The 25885-nt window shown below is 43.7% G+C and overlaps 1 protein-coding gene across 22 annotated transcripts in view; it reads left to right on the top strand.

Moving 5' to 3' along the window:
* LOC106574331 (muscleblind-like protein 2a) overlaps positions 1-25885 on the top strand; it is a 73611-nt gene that overhangs the window by 29631 nt on the left and 18095 nt on the right. For 9 of the 22 annotated variants that reach the window (XM_014150177.2, XM_014150180.2, XM_014150176.2 and 6 more), the window contains exons 3-5: positions 22587-22754; positions 22999-23205; positions 24440-24688. In XM_014150177.2, the coding sequence (XP_014005652.1) occupies positions 22587-22754; positions 22999-23205; positions 24440-24688 (624 nt within the window). The remainder of the gene's footprint in view (positions 1-22586; positions 22755-22998; positions 23206-24439; positions 24689-25885) is intronic. The other 13 variants (XM_014150178.2, XM_045697558.1, XM_014150189.2 and 10 more) reach the window with 2 other exon arrangements.

Genomic DNA, 25885 nt, shown 5'->3' with positions numbered 1-25885 from the left:
TTATGCCATTGTCTGCTTCCTACGTGGCCCCCTATTCCCTATGTGATAAACTACTTTTGACCAGGGCTCATTGGGTTCTGGTCGAAAGTAATGCACGATGTAGGTAATAGGGTGCCATTTGGGACGTAGCCATCGTCATTACTTATTGATCTGAAATGGAGCCTAATGCACATTTTAATTGCGCCTTTTCCTTTTTATTATTATTATTATTTATATACATGATTTTGTTAGGGCTGGGATGATACAAGTATTGCGGTAGTTATTAGTATCGTGGCAAGGAAAAAAACAAGCATATTTAACTTATTTTGGGAAACAGCCCTAATGTTGTAATCTATGCTGTCATCCAGAGTCACATTTATTTGTTTTCCAAGCTATTTGTAATGGAGACGCTGAGAGTCAAGAAGCAGGTGCAGGTGAAATGTTTAATAAAACATGAAACGAGACAACATAACAGTGGCGTCTACGCATAAACACCGGAACAATACTGACTAAGGAGAGAACCAAAGGGACTGACCGATATAGGGGAGGTAATCAGGAAGGTAGTGGAGTCCAGGTGACTATCATAAGGACATGCAGGTGCACGTAATGATTGATGCCAGTTGTGCGTAATGATGGATGCCGGGACCGGTGGTTAGTATTCCAGCGATGTTGAACGCCGGAGGGGAGGAGCGGGAGTAGACATGACACTATAGCACACAATATTTTACATACAGCAGGTTTTTAACCAAATAGTTGTCTGCTTCATGTTTTCATTTTTGCCATGGAAAAAATATTGCGACACTGGAATTGTCCCGGCCCTAGATTTTGGTCATTCACTTTTGTTGGGTAGCAGTTTTTCTCTTCAACTGGTTTGAGCATAATTGAGTTTCCCTTACAAGGCAACTGTTTTTTCTGTCACTCTGCCATCCCTCATCAGTTTACAACAGAATTTGTCTATCACATCCTAGACAAATAAACCACTAGATTAGATTAAATATTTTTGATTCAGTGAATTTTGCTGGAGGTGGAATGGGGGTTAAGCAACAATACTTTCATTAACACGCTTTTTTTCTCCCTTATGTCAAAAATAGGACACTTGTCATTCCATGAATGGATTGCGTTTTTCTAAAATTAATAAAATTATTTTCTTCTCATCAATCTACGCACAACACCCCATAAAAACATAACTACCTTATTTACATAAGTATTCAGACCCTTTGCTATGAGACTATTGAGCTCAGGTGCATCCTTTTTCTACAACTTGATTGGCGTTCACCTGTGGTAAATTCAATTGATTGGACATGATTTGGAAAGGCACACACCGGTCTATATAAGATCCCACAGTTGACAGTGCATGTCAGAGCAAAAAGCAAGCCATGAGGTCAAAGGAATTGTCCGTAGAGCTCCGAGACAGGATGTGTCGAGGCACAGATCTGGGGAAGGGTACCAAATAAATTTTGCATCATTGAAGGTCCCCAAGAACACAGTGGCCTGCATTTTTAAATGGAAGAAGTTTGGAACCGCCAAGACTCTTCCTAGAGCTGGCCGCCCGGCCAAACTGAGCAATCGGGGGAGAAGGGCCTAGGTCAGGGAGGTGACCAAGAACCCAATAGTCACTTTGACAGAGCTCTAGAGTTCCTCTGTGGAGATGGGAGAACCTTCCAGAAGGACAACCATCTCTGCAGCACTCCACCAATCAGGCCTTTATGGTAGTGACCAGGCGGAAGTTACTCTTCAGTAAAAGGCACATGACAAGAGTCTCTGGTCTGATGAAATCAAGATTGAACTCTTTGGCCTGAATGCCAAGTGTCACGTCTGGAGGAAACCTGGCATCATCCCTACGGTGAAGGCGGTGGTGGCAGCATCCATGCTGTGAGTATGTTTTATTTTTTTGTGCCAGGGACTGGGAGACTAGTCAGGATCGAGGGAAAGATGAACTGAGCGAAGTACAGAGATCCTTGATGAAAACCTGCTCCACAATGCTCTGTACCTCAGACTGTGGCGAAGGTTCACCTTCCAATAGGACAACAGCCCTAAGCACACAGCCGAGACAACGCAGGCTTCGGAACAGAAACAAGCTTTTCGTTGCACCTGCGAGATCATCTGCGAATCTGTACGTGACCAATAAACTTTTGATTAGCACAACTTTCAAAATACTGGCTGAAATTATACAAAAGTTTGCGAGTGCATCTTTAAGCTTGCATGCAGTTTCCCCTTGATGTTGTACACAACAAGCTTCCATCCCCCTGTCACAAGGGGATTAATGGCTGATACTAAGATGGAATTGCCAACCCTGTCCCTTTTTATAGTCACTTTTATAGTATTTACTTTATTTATTTAACTCTTTGATGGGAAGAAGTATTTGTTATGAAGTTGAACATGTGCTCTTTATTACCTAACATTAAATTAAGCTAAATTAATATTATAATTTTTTGGGAGGGGACTACATTACTCTTATTTGTACAATGACCTACCCTCCACCTAGGTACTTTGTTTTCCTCATTGTGTTTTGTGAGCCTTGGGATCTGGTGATACAGAATGTAACCACTCTGGGAGCAGCTAGGAGACAGGCAGCCACAGCTGTCTTCAGAGAGGATAGAGTCCCTTTTAATGAGCCACAGGCCTTCTTTTAATTGGCCTTAAAAAATAAAATCTAAGGCACAACCACCACCAATTAATCTGACTGGTAAGCTTTAGGGCCATGCAGAATAGGGTGCCATTTGGGATGGAGCTAGCCTCGGCAGCCAATAGTGACTGCTAGATCTGCACTATCGTCTAGGTTTGATGTAATACACTTGTGTGTCCCGTAGCCCTGCTCATGCATAAAGTATCCTCCATTCAGGCTGCAAAAGCATAATATTCCTGCTTAACTCGCTCTAATGGTGAGCCCCTTACCCCCCCCAAAAGGAAAATGTGTACTGCCCTAATAGAACACAATTTTCCACCACCATTTTCATACAAAAAAAACTTTCCACATATAAAGTATGTAGAAAAGATAATGGACCTGATAGATAGTTAGGTGGATACATCTATTATTCATTATTCAGTCAGGGACAAAAATGTTAAAAACAACGAATTTAGCAGCATGGATTTGATTATGTTTGAGCAAAATAACACCGCATTAGCCATGGCAAAATGCATAGAATTGCAGGAAATTATCTTTAAAACTGCAACATGTTCTCTCAGCTGCATGTCAATTTTTGTTTGAATTTTCTTGACAATTTAGCCACATTGACAAGTCGGCCGCACCCATTGCCACACCCCCTGCCACGCCACCACCTAAGCCTCTTTTTGATCCAGACAAAACACTATGTTCAATCATGGCTTTATACAGCAGGCCTATTTCCCAAGAGTCCTTGAGTGACTTAGTGTACGAATGTAGACTTAGTGGACATACCAGTATGACTCATCTTTAGCAGACAAGCTATCAACTGAAAGCCCATGTGATGTAAGAGCTGCTATGAGGTCTTTGAGGTTTACCAGAGGAGACTAGGGCTGCATCCCTATTGGCACCCTATTCTCTATTTTGTGCATTACTTTTGACCATTTGGGAAGTAGACAAGTTTTTCTCAACTCTACAACGTATATCACATCAATGGAGTTGAGTGGAGACGACTGTGGGCAGACTGAACCTCCGACTACATCTAGTCGCTGTCGGTCAGTACATGTAAAAAAATGTAATTCTTAAACCCTTAGTGTGTACCTTTGTCCTCTGTTGCTGCGTGCCTTTCATTGTTTGCTGAAATATATACTTTAAGTAAAACTTTTGTCAAGTACAACCACTGACTGTTTCCTCGTATCGACTGACAGGGACTCGATGTTGTCGGAAGTACATTTTGCTCAGTCGTCGAAACCCAACTCCACCGAGATGTACAGTGCTTTCAGAAAGTTTTCGCACCCCCTGACTTTTTCCAAATGTTATTTTACAGCCTGAATTTGAAATGGATTACATTTAGATTTTTGTCACTGGCCTACACACTACCCCATAATGTCAAAGTGGAATTATGTTTTTAGAGTGTTTTACAAATTAATAAAAAATGAAAGCTGAAATGTCAATAAGTATTCAACTCCTTGTTATGGCAAGCTTAAATGAGTTCAGGGGTAAACATTTGCTTAACAAGTCACATAATAAGTTGCATGGACTCACACTCTGCAATAATAGTCATTCAAAAATAATTTGAAACATTCTCCTCTCTGTACCCCACACATCTGTAAGGTCCCTCAGTCGAACAGGGCATTTCAAACACAGATACAACCACAGAGACCAGGGAGGTTTTCCAATGCCTCACAACCGGCACCTATTACTAGATGGGTAAAAAAATTAAAAAAACAGACATTGAATATCCCTTTGAGCATGGGGAAGTTATTAATGACACTTTAATGGTGTATCAATACACCCAGTCACAAAAGATACAGGTGTCCATCCTAACGCCGTTGCCAGAGAGGAAGGAAACCGCACAGGGATTTCATCATGAGGCCAATGGTGACTTTAAAACAAAGTTTAATGGATGTGATAGGAGAAAAGAGGATCAACAACATTGTAGTTACACCACAATACTAAACTAAATGAGAGGGTGAAAAGAATGAAGCCTGTACAGAATACAAATATTCCAAAACATGCATCCTGTTTGCAATAAGGCACTAAAGTAAAACAGCAAAGAATTTCATTTTGTCCTGAATACAAAGCATTATGTTAAATCCAACACATCACTGAGTACCACTCATAGTGGTGGCTGCATCGTGTTATGAGTATGCTTGTCATCGACAAGGACTAGGATGTTTAGGATAAAAAGAAACCGAATAGAGCTAAGCACAGGCAAAATCCTACAGGAAATCCTGGTTCAGTCTACATATGACAGAATTTTTCTTCCACTTTGACGTTACATAGTATTTTGTGCAGATCGTTGACAAAAAATTACAATTAATTCCATTTTAGTCCCACCTTGTAACAACACAATGTATAAAAAGTCAAGGGGTGTTAATACTTTCTGAAGGAACTGTACATATAGTGGAGTTGAGAAACCCAGCTATTTGGAATGCAGTCTAAAGCTGTGCTGACAGACAGGTATCTTCCCTGTCTGTATCATATCAAGCGAAGTAGATTACTTATCACTAGCCCAGTGAATGACTAGTCTGTCTGTATAAGAGATGGAATTATTTCCTCTTTCACTTTCTGGGAATGTTGGGGGGAGCGTCTTGGAGTGATTTAAGCCTTGAAGTGAAGCACTCTTTTGTTTTTGACAGGTGAGGTAGCCTTAAAGTCCAAGTGCAGTCAAAAAAGGCATTTCCCTGTGTTTCATATAGTGTATTTCCACACTGAGTTTGGAATAATACTGTGCAAATGATGATAATGCCCTTTTAGTGTAAGAACTGTTTGAAAAGACCACCTGAAATTCTAGCCTGTTTTGGCCTGCACAGTGACATTACCAAGCTGAAAATTAGTTAATAGACCAAAGAGTTCCAAACCTCTTTGCTAATAATGGCTAGTTTTCAGATTTTCTTTCCCAGACAGTCCTAGCAAATGTATTTCTTGAGAAATTGCTCTTTGCCAAGATGCTACAGCATTTCTTTCTTTTTGACCATTTTAATTGAAAACAATCACAGTGAGGTACTTCATTGTTAGCCTGAAATGATTTTGAGATAAAAATGGCTCCGTTGGACCTTTTTTTATATAATTCTAAGGTCCATACAGCCTGTAGGCTTAACTTGACTATACTTTTAAACTCATTGGAATGCAATTCAGAGCCTATATCCTATCCGAATGCATAGATATGCAATATGATATGAATTTCCCCTTAAGATGACTGACCAGAGATGTATTAATTTGGAATCATACTAATGGGGTGGGACCTACCCAAATCTGTCCAATAAGAAACATGTTTTATGTTGCAGAGCTAATGAATACACCCCAACTTACTGTTATCATACTGACCGTGGGTTGCAGTGGTGGGCACCCGACGCGCTGTTAATGTGGAATCTACTTCATTTATCGTGTGAGTGTCTGCAGTGTACCAGTGATTAATGAACAAAGCGGGGGCCACCAGATGTGGAGGCCACCAAAATAGCACCTCTGTGTAATGAGCTGGTGTTTTTCTTTCTTGCCCACTGAATATTACCTTAAACTCCCTCGACGTGCAAACAACATACCACGGGATGTCTGTGTCCCAAATGGCACCCGATTCCCTATATAGTGCATTAGTTTTGACCGGAGTAGTGCACTACCTTTGACCACGACCCATAGACTCTGATCAGAAGTAGTGCACTATATTTAGTGAATAGGGTGCCATTTGGCACACACAATGTATCCGTCAGGGAATGCTTTACAACAGTTCCAATCGCTGAACATGTAAACCGTTAGGTCACATGTCAAAATTGGCCCCTACGATGAAACTGGGGAGAGGACTGTGGATCTGTCTCCATCCGTACGTTCGTCACATGCCATATCTCAGATGGCACTAGCCCGATTTTGGCGAAACTTGGGTGAATGATGCGTCTTGCCATAGAGATTCGGCATTTACAAAATTACACTGATTGGCCCAAGGCGGGAGCTTTAGTAATTAACTGAAATGTGTTGGTCACGTGATATCTCAATTGGCTGGGGGGGTTGTGTTGCTGCATCTTTCGTGGGGAACGACATGTTTACTGTTGCCTTGAACTTTGTGGCAGGATAGCATCTGTCAAAGTCTGCACTGTGCAATTGTGGATAACGTTCCAATGATTACAGAGGCCAGATTGATTACCATTGCAACTGCACTAAGGGTGCCTAATGATTTGACCATGAACAAAGGACCTCGTAATTACATAACTGCCAACTACAAATACTAGATTAGACTAGTCGTTATTATAGTGATTTGGTTCGACCGACGAGGTTGAGAAGCCTTTCAGTCAACAGCAGTGTTTTCCATGTTCTCCAGTGCTCTACACACTCCAGGGTTGTAATCACTAGAAAACCAAATGGAATAAAATGGACCAAAATGGGGAGGGACTACCTGAACTTGTCCAATAAGAAACACCTGTTTTCATTGCAAAATGTTGCACTGGTATGTACTAATGATACGACCCAGTGCACCATATACTCCAGCAGTAGGCTATCTGCAGCATGCCTTTCCTCCCTTCCCCCCAGTTTATGGTCGTGTGGTAAAGGTCTATAGATGTTGCTGGTGGTAGGGGCAGGGGTGGGGGGGCATGCAGAGTTCAGGGATGAAATTGAGATGGGCAATTTCACACCCAGCAGATGCCTGCGCCACTGACCCGCAGCGACAGGTGGGGGATACTAATTGGCAGCGCACACAGGGTCAGGGCCTACAAACTGGCAGTATCCCGAAGGCACCCTATTCCCTTTATAGTGCACTACTTTTGACCAGAGCACCATGGGTTCTAGTCAAAAGTAGAGCTCTATATAGGGAATAGGGTACCATTTGGGATGCCTACACACTTCCCCAGACTCAGATGATCCCATGGAGGGAGAGAAGGGTGTACAGTGGGAGGGAAAGATGGATGGGAGTATTGGTGGTGGTGGTGGTGGGGGGGAACACAAATTGGCAGCGCATATACTGTTGCAGTTAATTAAAACTCATGGTGTGTTTGTAGTAATTATAACTACTCTAGGCGGGAGGGAGGGAACGGTAGGTGGAAGGCAGGGAGAGGTAGGCGGGACCAAGGGCGGGAGGGAAAAAGTAGGTGGGAGGTTTGGAGGGAGAGGTAGGAGTGATATGGTTTAGGGATGGAGCAGAAGGAGTGAGCGTGTGTTCTTCCGGTGACGCAGGGATTCTAAACTCTTATACTTCCATTTGTCATTGTTTAATAAAGACCAATGCAATTCAACGTTTACATTCATTAACAAATGTTGAAATGAGACTAATTTATTGTCTCTGTTAGACAGGCTTTATGAATACTCATAGAAATACAAACTCTCTCTGGGGGGTTTCTCTGTCTTCCTCTGCCCCACTCTCCCTCTATTCCCGATACAGGAGTGTTGGCTTGGTCATTCTGTCGTGTGTGTACACTGACGGTAGAAATAAAAGGTGTGCGTACTCCACTTGAGCGGCTTGTGTGAGTCATCACTCTTGGGCTCTAATTCACTTCATGTAGCGCGAGGCAACCTTGGGCTTATATTTAGAGCCAGAAGGCCCACATCACCAGAGAGCCTACATACAGTACCTAGCTACCTACCTCTGGGTCATATTCATTAGGGCATGCTGAATTTTAAAACGCTTTGCAAAGGAAAACAAAAATGTGTGTTTCTCATTGGACAAGTCCAGGTAGTCCGTCCCTGTTTCAGTCCGTTTCATGTTTTTTGCTGCCTTATGAACATGGCCCTGGAGAGGAGCTGCCACTGCATCTCTAAGCCCTCAGAGGCTCTTGAGTTCAGCCCTACGGGGGATATCTGTCACCAGGGGAAACTCTATCCCAACCAGAAAACAACATTTTGTATGCATTATGTCCTCGATTGGTTGTCATGCTCGCACAAGGTGTCTCCCCAATCACTCTTACTGCTGTGGTCCTGTGTGTCTCAGTTGGTAAGAGTGTGATGCTAGTAATGCCAAGGTTGTTTGTTCAGTTTCTGTAAGGATCACATAAATGTAATAAAGATGCACTCACTGTAATTAAAGTCGCTATGGATAAAAATGGCATATTATAGAAAGATGACGGAAATGCACAGGGTAGAGGAAAAGGTATATGCCAAACCAACGCGCATGAATTAAGGTTATGCGAGAATATACTAAGCCACTCTTGAAGGGCAGTTAACGTTGATGGAAAAAAATGTTTCTTTCTTTACATTACCGGATGACATCCTTCATCAGGGTGTCTGTGTCCAAATGGCACCCTGTTCCCTACCTGCACTACTTTTGACCTTAAGCTGGAATATGGTGCCATTTCAACGCATATGGATGTCTAGTTTATAAGCGCCACTTCGTAGTTTGAGAGTGATTTACTAATACAGCATTCTCCTTCAATGAATTGTGAATGAATAGAAAAGGCCCATAACACAACCCGACACTGTAACCTTGGACACACTGGCCTGCGTCAGCCATGTCTCCCATATTACAGATTTCCTGGTCTGTCCCAAATGGCACCCTATTGCACTACTTTTGACCGGAGCCCTATGGGTAAGTAGTACACTAAATACGGAATGATATGCCATTTGGGATGCATCTGTGCTCATCCATTTGCTGAGTGTGTTGGAAAGGGGCTTTGATGAAAAGATCGGCTCCTGCTCTCCCTCCACCTCATCCCTCCCTCCACCCCATTATCCCCCTTGGTCTGGGCTATGGATTTACATCACTCTGAAACACCCGACACGCTATCAATGAGGGTCGGCGCTTAGGTGAATGGTGGCCGGTGCGTAAGAGAGAAAATGACATGGCTATAGAGTTAAGCATGTACTCAAAACATAGAAGTAAACAAAGGTGGCAGAGTTAAAAAATCAGCAGGTTTTTTAAAAATGAATTCCATGTTCTAAAGATTTTTTTTTTTTTTTAAGTGCCTGTGCAAACTTTATGGTTTGAGTGTGCGGAGTACCTGCTGAGGCTCCCTTGTGTGACTGGTGATTTTTAGAATATCAATTGAAATTCTAGAGTTTTGATTAACTTTTTAGCATTTTCGGATGAAAAGCATGCCCAGAGTAAACTGCCTAATACTCGGGCCCAGAGTCAAATATTTGCATATTATTAGTAGATTTGGATAGAAAACACTCTGAAGTTTCTAAAACTGTTTGAATGATGTCTGTGATTATAACAGAACTCATATGGCAGGCAAAAACCTGAGAAAAATCCAACCAGGAAGTGTGGAAATCTGAGAATTGTAGTTCTTCTTTTGAATCCCTATTGAAACTACAGTGTCTGTGGGGTCACGTTGCACTTCCTAAGGCTTCCATTGGCTGTCAACAGCCTTCATAAAGTTTTTCCATCATTCTTCTGTTACTGGGCAGAGAATAGTAGTGGACTGCCTGAGGACAAAGGGCTTGGTGATGTGTGAGCCCGACAGTGCGCCCCTCCTTCTTTTTCTTCTTGAATGAATACGCTGTTGTCCGGTTGAATATTATCAACGTTTTATGTTAAAAATACCCTAAGAATTGACTGTAAAACAACGTTTGACATGTTTCTATGACCGGTAATGGAACATTTTGACTTTTCGTCTCTGGTACTGCGTTATGCCTTTGGATAGTGATCTGAACGCACGAACAAAACGGAGGTATTTGGACATTAAATATGGAGTATTTCGAACAAAAATAACATTTCTTGTGGAAGTAGGAGTACTCGGAGTGCATTCTGACGAAGATCAGCAAAGGTAAGAGAATATTTAGAATACTAATTCAGAGTTTTGTTGATGCCAGAACTTGGCGGGTAGCTGTATAGCTTGCTTCGATGGCTGAGCTATGTACTCAGAATATTGAACAATATGCTTTCTTCGTAAAGTTATTTTGAAATCTGACAAAGCGTCAAGGAGTAGTGTGTCTATAATTATTTCAATAACTGTTGTAAATTTTATCAACGTTTATGATGAGTATTTTTGTAAATTGATGTGCACATTCACCAGAGGTTTTGATGGGAATACATTTTCTGAATGTAAAATGCTGTTTTTGGATATAAATATGAACTTTATTGAGCAAAACATACATGTATTGTATAACATGAAGTCCTATGAGTGCCATCTGATGAAGATCATCAAAGCTTAGTGAATATTTTAGCTGTACTTTTGGTTTTTGTGATGCATGTTCTTGCTTGGAAAATGGCTGTGTGGATTTTCTTGTGAAGTTTATGTCCTAACATAATCTAATTTTATGCTTTCGCCGTAAAGCCTTTTTGAAATTGGACAATGTGGTTAGATTAACGAGAGTCTTATCTTTAAAATGGTGTAAAATAGTTGATTGTTTGAGAAAATGAAATTATGAGATTTTTGCTGTTTTGTATTTTGTGCCATGCTATTTCACTGGCTGTTGAATAGTGTGGGACGGTCACGTCCCACCTAGCCCAGAGAAGTTAAAGGCATCTAACATGTGATCGTCGCACATTCATACCACTTGACATTTTCCACATTTTGTGTTAAAGCCTGAAATTATTAAATTGAGATTTTGTCACTGGCCAACACACAATTCCCTATAATGTCAACATTGATTTTTTTTTAAAACAAATTAATTAAAAGCTCAAATGTCTTGATTCTAAAATTAATCAACCCCTTTGTTATGGCAAGCTTAAATAGGTTCAGGAGAGAGAATTTGCTAACAAGTCACATAAGTTCCATGGACTATAATAATAGTTTTTAACATGCTTTTTGAATGACTACCTCATCTGTACCGCACACACACAATTATCTGTAAGATCCCTTTGTCGAGCAGTGAATTTCAAACACAAATTCAACCACACAGACCAGGGAGGTTTTTCCAATGCTTTGCAGAGAAGGGCACTTATTGTTAGATGGGTAAAACTTTTTTGAAGCAGACATTGAATATTCCTTTGAGCATGGTGAAGTTATTAATTACACTTATCAATACACCCAGTCACTACAAAGATACAGGCGTCCTTCCTAACACAGTTGTTGGAGAGGAAGGAAACCGCTCAGGGATTTCACCATGAGGCCAATGGTTCTTTTAAAACTGTTAGAGTTTAATGGCTGTGATGGGAGAAAATGGAGGATCAAGAACATTGTAGTTAATCCACAATACTAACCTAAATGACAGAGTGAAAAGAAGGTAGCCTGTACAGAATACAAATATTCCAAAACATGCATCCTGTTTGTAATAAGGCACTAAAGTAAAACTGCAATAAATGTGGCAAAGAAATTAACTTTATGTCCAGAATACAAAGTGTTATGTATGGGGCAAATCCAAGACAACACATCACTGAGTACCACTCTTCATATTTTCAAGAATGGTGGTTGCTGCATGCTGTTGTGGGTATACTTGTCATTGGATGTTTTGTGATAAAAATAAACATAATAGAGCTAAGCACCAGCAAAATCCTGGGTCTCGACCCCGCCCTGTGCGACTGGGTCCTGGACTTCCTGACGGGCCGCCCCCAGGTGGTGAGGGTAGGTAACATCTCCACCCCTCTGATCCTCAACACCTGGGACCCTACAAGCCCTCTCCTGTACTCCCTGTTCACCCATGACTGTGTGGCCATGCACGCCTCCAACTCAATCATCAAGTTTGCAGACGACACTGCAGTGGTAGGCTTCATTACCAACAACGACGAGACGGCCTACAGGGAGGAGGTGAGGGCCCTCAGAGTGTGGTGTCAGGAAAATAACCTCACACTCAATGTCAACAAAACAAAGGAGATGATCGTGGACTTCAGGAAAAAGCAGCGGAAGCAGCCCCCTATCCACATTGACGGGACAGTAGTGGAGAAGGTGGAAAGTTTTAAGTTCCTCGGCGTACACATCACGGACAAACTGAAATGGTCCAGCCACACACAGACAGCGTGGTGAAGAAGGCACAGCAGCGCCTCTTCAACCTCAGGAGGCTGAAGAAATTCAGCTTGTCACCAAAAACACTCAAACTTTTACAGATGCACAATCGAGAGCATCCCGTCAGGCTGTATCACCGCCTGGTACGGCAACTGCTCCGCCCACAACCGTAAGGCTCTCCAGAGGGTAGTGAGGTCTGCACAACGCATCACCGGGGGCAAACGACCTGTCCTCCAGGACACCTACACCACCCGACGTCACAGGAAGGTCAAAAAGATCATCAAGAACAACAACCACCCGAGCCACTGCCTGTTCACCCCGCTATCATCCAGAAGGCGAGGTCAGTACAGGTGCATCAAAGCGGGAACCGAGAGACTGAAAAACAGCTTCTATCTTAAGGCCATCAGACTGTTAAACAGCCGTCACTAACATTGAGTGGCTGCTGCCAACATACTGACTCATCTCTAGCCACTTTAATAATGAAAAAAACCCTGATGTAATAAATATATCACTAGCCACTTTAAACAATGCCACTTTATATAATGTTTACATACCCATCTCATCTATACCATCTACTGCATCTTGCCTATGCCGTTCGGCCATCGCTCATTCATATATTTTTATATACATATTCTTATTCATTCCTTTACACTTGTGTGTGTATAAGGTAGTTGTGAAATTGTTAGGTTAGATTACTTGTTAGATAATACTGCATGGTCGGAACTAGAAGCACAAGCATTTCTCTACACTCGCATTAACATCTGCTAACCATGTGTATGTGACAAATAAAATTTGATTAGATGAAATTCTGGTTGTCTGCTTTTCACCAGACACTGGCAGATGATTTCACCTTTCAGCAGGACAATAACCTAAAACACAAGGCCAAATCTACACGAGATGCTTTCCAAGATGACATTGAATGTTCCTGAGTGGCCTAGTTACAGTATTGACTTAAATCTGCTTGAAAATCTATGGGAAGACTTGAAAATGGCTGTCTAGCAATGATCAACAACCAACTTGACAGAGCTTGAAGAATTAAAAAAATAATTATGTGCAAATATTGTGTAATCCAGGTTAGAGATTTAGGCATACTGGAGGTCGTGTGCAGCCCTTCTTGGCCAGGTCCTTCAGTATGCCTTTTAAAGAGGACATCTCTGTGGAGCTGCTCAGAGTCCCGGAGGTACTACGTATATGCAAGGAAACACTCATACCCATTTTTTCCCCCTACCATTTTCAGTAATAATTTAAAAAAAAAAGAAGTGACTTGCATCTAGCTAACAGATTGGAACTGAATCCCATGGGGATTTGGGTGTTTTTGTTTCTAATCAACAGTATACAGTGCATTTGGAAAGTATTCAGACACCTTGACTAGTTCCACATTTTGTTACATTACAGCCTCATTCTAAAATTGATTAAGTAAATGTTTTCCTCATCGATCTACATACAATACCCCATAATGACAAAGCGAAAACAGGTTTTTATAAAAAATATTTATAAAAAAGACTTGAAATTGAGCTCAGGTGCATCCTGTTAACTTTGATCAACCTTGATGTTTCTACAACTTGATTGGAGTCCACCTGTGGTAAATTCAATTGATTGGACATGATTTGGAAAGGCACACACCGGTCTATATAAGGTCCCACAGTTGACTGTTCATATCAGAGCGGAAACCAAGCCTTGAGGTTGAAGTAATTGTCCGTAAAGCTCAGAGACAGGATTGTGTTGAGGCACAGATCTGGGGAAGGGTACCAAAAAATGTCTGCAGCATTGAAGGTCCACAAGAACACAGTGGCCTGCATTTTTAAATGGAAGAAGTTTAGGAAGGGCCTTGGCGGTTCCAGAGCTGGCCGCCCGGCCAAACTGACCAATCGGGGGAGAAGGGCCTTGTTCAGGGAGGTGACCAAGAACCCAATAGTCACACTGATAGAGCTCCAGAGTTCCTCTGTGGGGGGACTGGGGAACTAGTCTGGATCGAGGGAAAGATGAACGGAGCAAAGTTCAGAGATCCTTGAAAACCTGCTCCAGGGTGCTCAGGACCTCAGACTGGGGTGCAGGTTCGTTCACCTTCCAACAGGACAACGACGCACACAGCCAAGACGATGCAGGAGTGGCTTCGGGACAAGTCTCTGACTGTCCTTGTGTGGCCCAGCAAGAGCCCAGACTTGAAACCGATCGAACATCTCTGGAGAAACCTGAAAATAGCTATGCAGCGACACTCCACAGAGCTTGAGAGGAACTGCAGAGAAGAATGGGAGAAACTCCCCAAATACAGGTGTGCCAGGCTTATAGTGTCATACCCAAGAAGACTCAAGGCTGTAATCGCTGATAAAGGTGCTAGAACAAAGTACTGAGTAAAAGGTCTGATTTACTTATGTAAATGCAAGATTTCATTTATTAGATAAAAAAATATATATATTTAAGCAATTTTAGAAAAAGGCAGTAACATAACAACATGTGGAATAAGTCAAGGGGTCTGAATACTTTCCGAATGCACTGTAGATAGGCTAGCAATTGTTGTTCATTTTCTCTCTCGAAATGTCTATTTTTCTCTAATTGCAGCTTGACGTTGGCTAGTATTTATTCTACAATTATTTTCCTCCTAGAAGGTGTCAGTGACGAATAGGACAATCTACAACTGGTACACAAGTGCCTGAAATGGACTCCGAGTGCTCATGACAGTTAGGCTTAGTTGTAAGGAATATTGCCTCAGTCCTTTACCTCGGCCGGTCAACACAGAGATTGGGCTGGTATGTGTGTGCACGCCGTGTGTATGTGTGCGTGCCTGTGTGTGTGTCGTTAGATTAGTGCAGCTCAACAGGGTGGGTTTCATGTCTCAGCAGGTCACAGATGATCAGATTAACTGGAGTAGGCAGGGCTCACTGGATTACCAGCCCAGCCTACTGGGCTACAGCATAGACCTGGGAGGCAAGGGGGTTGTAAGAGCATTGAAGACACACACACAAATCCTATCTCTATGTTGACAGGCAAGCAGAACACACACACATACAACTCTGTAACATCCATGCACAAAAAAACTTGCCCTCGCTCTTAGGTCTGGACGCTACCTCTTAACTCGTCCACAACAATCCAATGTCAGACAGTCCTCTTTCAACAAGCACATAAGTTAGACTTGCTTTTAGTCAGAAAGACTGTGTGTATATTTCTGCTGTATCTCAAGGTTCATCATTTGAGTTAAGTGCCACCCTGCTATTTTCAAGCTGTGTTCTTTCACAGAAACTGTGTGTGTGCTCAATGTTCCAAGCAGCACCTCACTCTGAATACACTCTCATTGATGTTAGTCAAAGAATTAGAATGAGTTGATCTATTTCTGATGCATACACAGTACTGCCTGCTGCACTTTTATACAATGCCCACTCCCCAGATGGAGATGTGTGTTTTTGTGTGTGTGTTTTCTGTGTGGGCCCGCGGTAGAGGGACCCCTGCTGAGGAGTGTCCCTACACAGATGACACTGTGTCTGTGTCGGAGAGAACAGGAGGGGGAAATTATCACCACCTATCTTTCTCACTCACTCGCTCTCCCTCCCTCTTTCTCGCACTTCTCTCCTCTGTAGTGGAAAGCCAGGAGGCTTAGGAGGCTCTTTGCCACACTCCTGGGGTAATCTCAGGCGTGTCAGCGGTAGCACCGCTTACCTATCTCTAGGATTACGGGTGTTGAAACAAAGGCATATGTAATTACCGTCGAGACAACACTGTAATCTAGTAGGCAGCGCGTGAATGCAACGGGAGGTGTGTGTGTGTGTGTGTGTGTGTGTGTGTGTGTGTGTGTGTGTGTGTGTGTGTGTGTGTGTGTGTGTGTGTGTGTGTGTGTGACAAAAAGCAAAAACAGTCCCTTGTTCCATCATTTATTTTTCTTAATGGTGGCTCTCATTTGTATTGTCGCATAATAGCCTTATGATGAGACTCGCCAGACATGTACGCCTTAAACAAAATGGGCAAGGTTTGTTACAGATATATCAACTGTTTTTTTTTCTTCGATTTGTACTTTTGACTATTTCTATGGTGTAAGGAACTCTAAGTTAAAGGAAACGCTAATAGGTATAGTTCATCTTCTCAAATGTCAAGATTAAAAGCCATAGGATATCATTTCAGTATGGAAGTACAGCATTTCAATTAGTGCTTATTTCCTTTTAGAAGAGCTGTGTGCATGGAGTTGAATGCCTCAACATGAGAGCCATTTGCAGCTATGGTGCCCAGTACTGCTTACGGATGTCATGGCACCTTGAGTAGTATTCATAGCTACAGTGAACCTGTTACAGTGAGCTTGAGTGGAATAGGGCACCGGAAAGGGACACTACTACCCCTAAGGAGGATGAAGGGACCTCCTGTCTGTGTGCATCCAGCAACGAGAACCCTTCTGCTTTCTTTCAGAGTGGTGTCGGGACCTGCTTTTTCCGTAAGTGCCCATCCTGTTGGGTTCTCATTGCACGAGGTTTCGCTAAAATGTCACACCTGACTGGGAATAAGGTTCACATGCCAGCAGCCATTAATGCCCAGAGAGAGACCGAGAGATGGAGAGCGAGACCTAGAGAGAGGAAGACGAAGAGAGGGAGAGTGACTGAGAGGAAGAGAAGAGGCCACCCGGCCAGGTCAGTGGAGACACAAGCCCCTCTGATATGGTGTAAAGGGATTACAGATATTCCCTGCTTCTTGTCAGAGAAATTAGTGTCAGTTCTCACAGCGAGCAAAGTCGTCGCCGGGGAGAAGGACAAACGGATAAAGAGAGAGGACTTTGTGTTGTCAGAGTTTCTCCGGAGGTTCAGTCATCTCAGGAGTTGTGGTGGATGTCTGGAAATGCAAAGGCATGAAGAAATAATGTTTATCGTATTAACTGTAACATACAGAGAGATGCCTAGCCCGTGGTGTTCCACTATGTCTCACCAGTGCCTCATTTTTTCCCTTATTTTTTCCCGGTGACTCTTCTCCCTAGATTGAAATGGCATTAGGTCTTATTGGCCTTCTCATCTGTCACTCTTCTTCAAAAGGCCATCGATCCTGGCTGTCGAGCTGTCAGGATGGTGATAATGTCATAATGTGGGTTTCAGCTATGCAAACCCTGTACAGCGCCTTTCTCCTGAGGGTGAATGAGTAGCTTGTGTCTGACCCGTGTCACACAAAGAGAGAGAGAACCCCACCACTTCCCTCCATAACTAAAGCCCCCTCTCATTCACCAACATAATCTCTCTTCCCCCCCGAAGCCATGTAGATCTAATTTAATTTAATTTGTCACATGCTTTGTAGACAACAAGTGTAGACTAATAGTGAAATGCTTACTTACAGGTCATTTTTTTAACAATACAGAGTTAAATATAAGATACAAAATGTTATAAAACATAAATAGTGACACAAGGAAGAAATACGCAGTGAATAATGAATAACAAGTAAAAATAACATGGCTATATACAAGGAGTACCGGTTATGTATGCGAGCAAGAGTTTGAATTATGGACTGAGAGGAGAGGGGGAGGCTTTGAACCCCTACCACCCACATAACGAGAGGGGCCGCCATGCCACCCAGCCTTCCCTGAATTAGGGTCTAGCTTTACTTTAAAAAAATGTTTTGCACCTCTGTCAGCTCAAGGGACGGTGAACCTCTGTCTCGGGCGAGGCAGAATAGAGCCCCATTGAAAGGAAAATGCAAATGGCCAGTAGTTAGCGGAGGCCTCAACTGAATCGCCATTCTGCTGCTCCTGGTAAAGTGGCCCTCTGTGCTGTGCCACCCACAGACACGCAGTCATCTCTGTCTCAATTCAGTGCACAGCTGATTGAGAAGGTGTGGGGGGGGGGGTTGGAGGGTTTTATTTTTTCTAGGCAGGGAAGGGGGCAGGGGGGGGCCATGCCAGTACAGCAGCAGGCAGCCACAGTGTTGCCTTAAGGGTACATGTTTTTCCCTCCTCACCAAGGCCTCGTCGAGGGCAGCAGTGTTGTTCTGGTTTTGGTAATGTAGCACAATGCTATAGCTACAGAAGGCATCATACGGTGTAGTCTTGCTTGCACCAAACTCAAAGCAGCTGTGGGAAGAGACTAACTAGGCTAGTTTATTATTGAGATTCTTGAGGGAAACGACTTTGGCTCCATTGGACTACCCCAATATGACAAGGGAAAAGTGCCACCATGATTTAATGACTTGCCATGATTCGATCACATGCATGTGAAACCCCCAATTTCTCGGTGTTAAAGACTTTGGATTCAGATGGGCAATTAATAGGTGTAATTAGTTAGCCTCCAAGGGGACAGGCCTAAATGGGTTAAGTGAGTATAATCCTAATCTGTTCATGAAATTACAGGCGTTCATCTGCATCCCACTGGGATTAATCTAATGTACATGGGCTGTTCATAGAAACTCAGTTGGTTAGGGAAGGGTGACCTCTAACTAGGTAGAAAAAGGAAGGTTTAGTCTCCCTAGAGCAATCACTTTAAAAGTGGGTGGCAAGAAGGCCGGGTCCTGTGGTTAAATATGTAAAAAGGGGCCAGCATTTAGTAGTATTATACTCCCAGCCTCATTGTCATCGCTTTTCAAACCCCTAAGAGATAATTATCTTCTTAACCCTATTATATTATTAGGCCTAGTATCACAAGTTAGCTAGTTGCATAGATCCTTGACTTTGTGCTGAAATTTTGAAACAGACCCAGCTATCAGAAGGGATCCACTGTGTCATTACAGCTGAACGATGTAGCATCTGAAATGGGCTTGTTTAACGGGGTAATCATGTGCCTCAGGTTTCAAAAGCCCCTTTTCATAAATGCGTGCTCCGAGGCAACGGTGAGGATGAATAGATTCTTGCTCCATCAGTGTGGGTGGTTAAGACAACGGGGCTTCTCTCTATTCCCCCGCTGGGCAAGATAACATCTGACTCGAGCTCTAATGACAGTCTCTCGCTCAGTTTTTCATAATCTGAGACAGGCAGCTTTTTAGCGCTGTCATTGTTACACGAGGAACGCTCCGGGACGCTCTCCGGCAGCTCTGCTCAGAGAGCAGAGCCAGCCAGAAACGCTCCTCTAGTCGTTTCTTATCTGCAGCGTCAGTGGCACGACTCCCTCTGAACAGACCGACCCTGCTTGCGTCATCTCACGTGTACTTACTGCATAAGTGTTCTAGCCAGCATCGCTGTGACTTAGAGAGCCAGTGGGCTGTAAGTTAATTAGTACCTGACTGAAAAGGACCCTGTGATTATCATTTAATAACGCTTGTTAAAATTTACACCGCTCCGTCAATGCTAATGAGCAGAAGTAAAGTAATGTAGAGGGAGAGCATATTGACCGCTGTGCCACACACTTATGAATATAACCCCCTCCTTTCTAATGTGTCAAATGAAACGCTCTCCCAAAGTGTTTTTTATGGCTGCTTAACTCCTCCCTCAAATGGTGAGTAACGATGCTCAAAACTGGCACCGAATGCATTGACTCAATCACGACACTGGCAGCAAAATGTCACAAAGAAAGCATTGTTGTCAGGTGGCTTGTTTCTAACCAAGCAACCCAGGAGTTTTTCCCTGACCACATAAAATAGGCTATAACAAGGTTCGGTCCAGGTAGTCACGGCCCTACTCATGCGTGTGATTGTCAGCGGTCACAGCACTATCTAATGCCCTTCAGGCCATCCTCACAGTCACAGGGAAGGCATCCAAAGCTCAGCCTCAGCAGCACCGCATCCCCCATCACTCTTCCCCTCCCAGCAGTCGCCATGGAGTCTGTCTGCCTAGAGCGGCGTCAGTGATAGAGGCTCTGATTGGTTTTGACACCTCACAGGCTCTTGGCTGCGAGGCACAGCGATAACATTATTCTTTGGCTGGGGATGGAGTGGAGAGGAGGAGGAGGAGGGATATCCTGCGCCAGTGGAGAAACTGAGAAGGTGTACAGTGCAGCACTGGCATGAACCAGCTGTAGAAACTGAAGGGGGCGTAGAGTGCAGCCCTGTGGCACCCCATCCGACGGGTGACTTGACTTCCCCCACACTAAACCAAGACCTCTGAGCCCCTTCACTAGGGAAAATGATATTCATATCCTGAAATATGAGTTATTTGAAGGATAGGCCTGATCTAAAAGGAACACAATCATGCACTGTTTTATCCACCGAAGCAAAAAATAACTGCATTAATCCCATGATGATAGATAACTATCAGTGTTTGTTTTTAACAGTGTAGCCTACTTTGCCCCAGACTTGTCTTAGAGATGATTGTATGATGGGTTTAGTACTTACAATCATATTATATCTAGCTATAGCTAGTTTCTTACATAAATAAGGCATACCTTCACACATACAGCTTTGTTGGGCTCAGCTCGGCCCTAGGTTGGCCTTCTATGCCTAACTTCATGTCCCAAATCAAATCAGTGTCAATGCCTGCTCTCAGTTTGATGCTCTCACTGGTGCTTTTTTTATCACAGTGGGGTAGAAAACAAGCACTTTTCATCAGGTTTCTAATTTCCACTCGGGCTGACAACACCCGGCTGACCAGCGTGATTACATGTTATTTGTTCTGCGGACTCCCCGGGTCCAATAACCCCTCCTTGAATAAAGGTCTGCTCATGTTCGTGACCGGAACAATAAACTGGATGTTGAAACGGGGGAACCATATATAAAGCGTGGTTCAGATTTACAACCACCCTTATAGGGTTGATGTTGACATGTGGTGTCAAGAAAAATATTTGGTCATCTAGAATGCGGTCCACATCTTCTCTGACATGTTGCCTTGGCTAAAAGCAGAGGCGTCACGTACCCATTATTTTAGAGGGTTCACGAAGTACGTGAGGATGGAGGGGGGTGGTACTCCTTTCGGGAAGTTGGAGAATTTTTTATTTATTTTTCACACATCTGAAACAGCTTTTTTCCTGCAATCTAGAGCCATAATCATTATGCAACCTTGCCAGCAGACATGCCAGCTAAGATAGTTAGAAAAGCTACTCTAACTTGATTTATAGCTAGTTATGAAGTTGGGAGATTGGGAACCTATCTAGCAAGCTAAAGCCAACTTCATAAAACTGCTATGTGGCTAGTGTTGCAGAGACACAACAAAACATTTGTGTGTCACTCTACACCCTATCTCCTCCTCCATTGAGTATCTAGCGTTTTGCCTAGGCATCCCTTTGCTCTGTGCACCTTGGAAGGAACCACTTACTAGGGACAATGGGGTGTGGGGGGGGGGTACTCTTTGCCTGGTCAAGTCAGTGGGCACCTTCCTCAAAATATCACTGATAGTATCATAATTATTTATAAAAATATCTATGTGGGCTTAAAAAAAAATATTGTAATTTAACGTCTGAGAATTTTTAAAACGGGACAAATCTGAGGGAGCACGTGCCTTTGCCCCGTATGGACATAACACCACTGGCTACACAGATCCCTTCAGCCTTCATTTAGTGAATGTTTAGCGGCTCAATCCAAAATAATCACAAGCAAAACACGTCTAAGGTCATCCTTAGGCTCATCCTAACATTTACTGCAAACCATACAATATTGTTGTTAGCTTACTGCAGTAGTAACCGCAGTGGAACTATTTTGGCGGTCAGAGCGAGCTAGGCAGCGTGTGCATGGAGAGTGGCTGGCTGTATGCTAGTTTGTCAGTGGACTGGTAGGGAGGTTGTCCTATTTCAGCATAGACCCATGACTGGGGCGTTGATGCAATGCTAATTGGGTCACTGCTCTTCCCTTTCTGCCTGGTGGTGTTGAGGTGAGGCATTTCAACAGCAGGAGATAGATACCGGATGCTTCAGATTTATACATCTGGTGAAACATCTGGCGCCTTGTTCTATCTTTGGCGTCATTATCGTGCTAAAACACGTTGAAGCCAAAGCCACACATTGTAAGGTGTTAAGGATCCTTTATTGAAGCAGTTAGTCATCAAGCGCAAACCTCTGAGCTAGCTACTCACAGCCCCACCGGGCTGCTGAGGCCAATATGCACAACTCCTCGTCATTTGATATTAGGATCCCCATTAGCCGCTGCAAAAGCATCAGCTGTGAATATCAATGTGCTCCTCAGTATTCCATGTATTGAAGACTGTCTGCATATGCCTAACCTTTGACCATATGCCTAACCTCTGGTTTATTCATAATTTACTGCTTTAGTTTAGCTGCGCCCCTCTTGGTTTCCTTTAGGCCCGTTCTGTATTTCTGTTGTGACAACCCAATCAGGGTCTTTAACTTGTGTTTCATTTTTTAATTTTTTATTGTATTTTTTTTCAGGGCCGATGTACGCGGGAGAACTGCAAATACCTCCACCCCCCGGCCCACCTGAAGACCCAGCTGGAGATCAACGGCCGCAACAACCTCATACAACAGAAGACTGCAGCAGCCATGTTGGCTCAACAGATGCCTTTCATGTTCCCTGGCACGACCATGCAGCCTACCATGGTGAGTAACGGACTACTAGGCATTACTACCCCCGATGTGTCCAATTGTTTATTTCTCTCCCCACTTTTCTCTCTACATCTCTCTCTCTCTTCTTACTCTATCACTTTCGGGGTCTCTCCCTTTCTCTCTTCCTCCATCCAACCTCTTCTCTCTCTGCCTTTCTCTCCCCCTGCCGTCTCTCTCTCACCTCTTTAACATTTCTGTCCCTCTCGGTCTCCCATCTTCGCCCCCTATTTCTCGGTAGCAGTCGTTTCCTATTAGCCAGGGACTGGGCTCCAGCCCGGGGCTGAGCTACGCTCCCTACCTGACCCACATGACCCACAGCATGGGCATGATGCCCACCGAGATGCTCCAGCCCAGCACCCATAGTATCATCGTCCCCGGCAGCCCTCCCTGCTCCATGCAAAGCTCCTCCTCCAACCAGAAGCTTCTACGCACGGACAAGCTGGAGGTACACCACCACTAACCAATAACAATACCAGAAGTCATAGTATATCGTAGTATATTAGCAGTTAGGAGACATCACAAACTAACCAAGATCAATACCAGGAGTTAGGAGAGCCGGCCTCTGGGCAGTCACAATACGAGGAATCAAGAGTTTGCCCTTCGAGGGGGTTGGGAAAGCTTCTCCATAATTATCTTACGACACCATCCTTACCCACCTAGGTTGAGGTGGAAGTTACCCCTTATCACAGATCTTATTTTACCTAGTCCTAACCATTAGAGATATAAAACGTATATTTTACATACTCCCTTTCCACACACCTTTACTTTAAAAGAATAGATCACTTTAAGAACTTGAGCGCTGGCCAACAGAATTCTATACCTCACCGTTGATTAACGGGGCGGCAGGTAGCCTAGTGGTTTGAGCGTTGGGCCAGTAACCAAAAGGTTGGTGAATCGAATCCCCGAGCTGACAAGGTCAACCTGTCGTTCTGCCCCTGAACAAGGCAGTTAACCCACTGTTCCTAGGCCGTCATTGTAAATAAGAATTTGTTCTTAACTGACTTGCCTAGTTAAATAAAGGTTAAAATCTACTTAAGATAGATGAGATTATTTCAATGGGGGTTTTGTTTATACCACAACAAAGCACCAAGGCAATTGTGAGTTAATGAAAACAAAGAGTAGCCTTGGAAGGATGGCAAGCACAGACAGACCTGGTAGTGTAGGTGTATTGTGTGTTTTCCTCAAAGTACCGTCACTTAGCAACAGAGCGATGTGGTTGCTAATGAAAGGCCCTGTTCCACTGAGGAATGGGGACACTCCCACACTAAGTGAGACGGTTTACCGCCTTCTGCGTGTTTGTGTGTGTTCTCTCCATGCTTTGTGTGTCTTTGCGTGTGTGTGCTTGCGTGCTCGTGCGTGCGTGTTCTCCCCACACTTAGTGAGTGTGCGGTGTTATGTTTTACATCCCAGGCTGTGAGTGAAGCCCCCTGTGATTGACTACACCCAGGCTTTGAATAGATAAACACCTCAATCTGTTCATTATTCATTCCATAGTTATAAACATAATGATAAGTTGTTGATATGTTATTGGTATGTGTATTATATTGTATGATATATTAAGCTAAGATTTGTGTGTCTATGTCTGTCACTGTGCATGTCTGTCCATTTGTGCGTGTGTCTGTCCATGTATGTACGTGTGCATGTCTGTTTGTCCGTGTGCACCCCACCCTCGTTCCCAGGTGTGCCGGGAGTTCCAGCGGGGCAACTGCGCGCGTGGCGAGACGGACTGCCGCTTCGCTCACCCCAGCGACAGCCCTATGATTGACACTAGCGACAACACGGTGACCGTGTGCATGGACTATATCAAGTCACGCTGCTCCCGGGAGAAGTGCAAGTACTTCCACCCGCCGGCCCACCTGCAGGCCAAGATCAAGGCTGCGCAGCACCAGGCCAACCAGACGGCCGTGGCCGCGCAAGCTGCTGCCATGGTGAGATCCTCGGCCGCCCTCACAGCCTGTAGAGTAGTGAGCACAGCACACGCTCTAAAGTAGGTTTGCAAAAATCTGTTAACTTTTCTAAATTCCCTGGGTTTCCAGAAATCCTGGTTGAAATATTCCTGAAGTCAGGAGGGAATCCTTGAACCGTAATTTCTGGAAAACCTTGGACTTTTTTGGGAAAGTTACAGACTTTTGTAGCCCCAGCAATGTCAGACAGCACACCTGACAAAGGGCCAGATCAAAAAATATAATTTCTAATGTTTATAATATGTAATCAACTAGTTTGGTAGAGTACACGCACTAGAATCTTCAAAAATGTGACTTTACACATCTAGAAAAGAACAAGTGCATAAAATGTGGAGCACTGTTTATTATGCCATACAGTTGATATACCACCTTCCTAGAATACTATTTTGGACGCTTCTATACAATTCACGGAAATGTGACCACTCAACCCACACTCAGGTCATTGTTTAGGCTCTATAGTTATCAGGCTTTAGAGAAGGTAAAGCGAATGTATATCACGACCACAACAGTCTATGTCTGCATCCCAAATGGTACCCTATTCCCTATATAGTGCACTAATTTTGACCAGGACCCATCCCAAATGGTTTCTATTCCCTATATCGTGCACCCACTTTTTACCAGAGCCCTCTGTTGAAAAGTAGTGCACTATATAGGGAGTAGAGTACCATTTGGGACGCAGTCTATTATTAGCTTCAGGTTAGGAGCTCTTTTATTCACCCTTGATCATACATACAAAGACAATGCCCACCCTCCTCTCAATGATAAGTGTAGCTCTCTGCAATCAGTACAAATTGAATCAAGAGAGATGGGCGAGAGTGCGAAGCCAAACTGACATTAGGGCTCTGGTTGGTCATTGGTCCACTCCCTCATTATTGAACCCTCCCCCTTCACTGAGGCAGGCAGAGAGGCAGGCAGAGAGGCAGGCAGAGAGGCAGGCAGAGAGGCAGGCAGAGAGGCAGGCAGAGAGAGAGGCAGGCAGGTTTTGGTAGTAGGACTTTCACTTGGCTGTGACCCTCCCTCCCCCCTCTCTATACTCCGTGTCTACATTGGTCCGAGTCAGTGGCTATTGAATGGGCAAACTTGGCTCCGTCTTGCCCGCTGCCACTCACACTGCCGTCACTGCTCTCGCGCTGCTGTCTGATTCCATGGCATTGTCCAGCA

This window comes from Salmo salar, chromosome ssa16 (assembly GCF_905237065.1).
Source record: "Salmo salar chromosome ssa16, Ssal_v3.1, whole genome shotgun sequence".
Lineage (NCBI taxonomy): Eukaryota > Metazoa > Chordata > Actinopteri > Salmoniformes > Salmonidae > Salmo > Salmo salar.
Note: the sequence above shows the minus strand (reverse complement) of the source record. Positions and strands in the feature narration are given on the sequence as shown.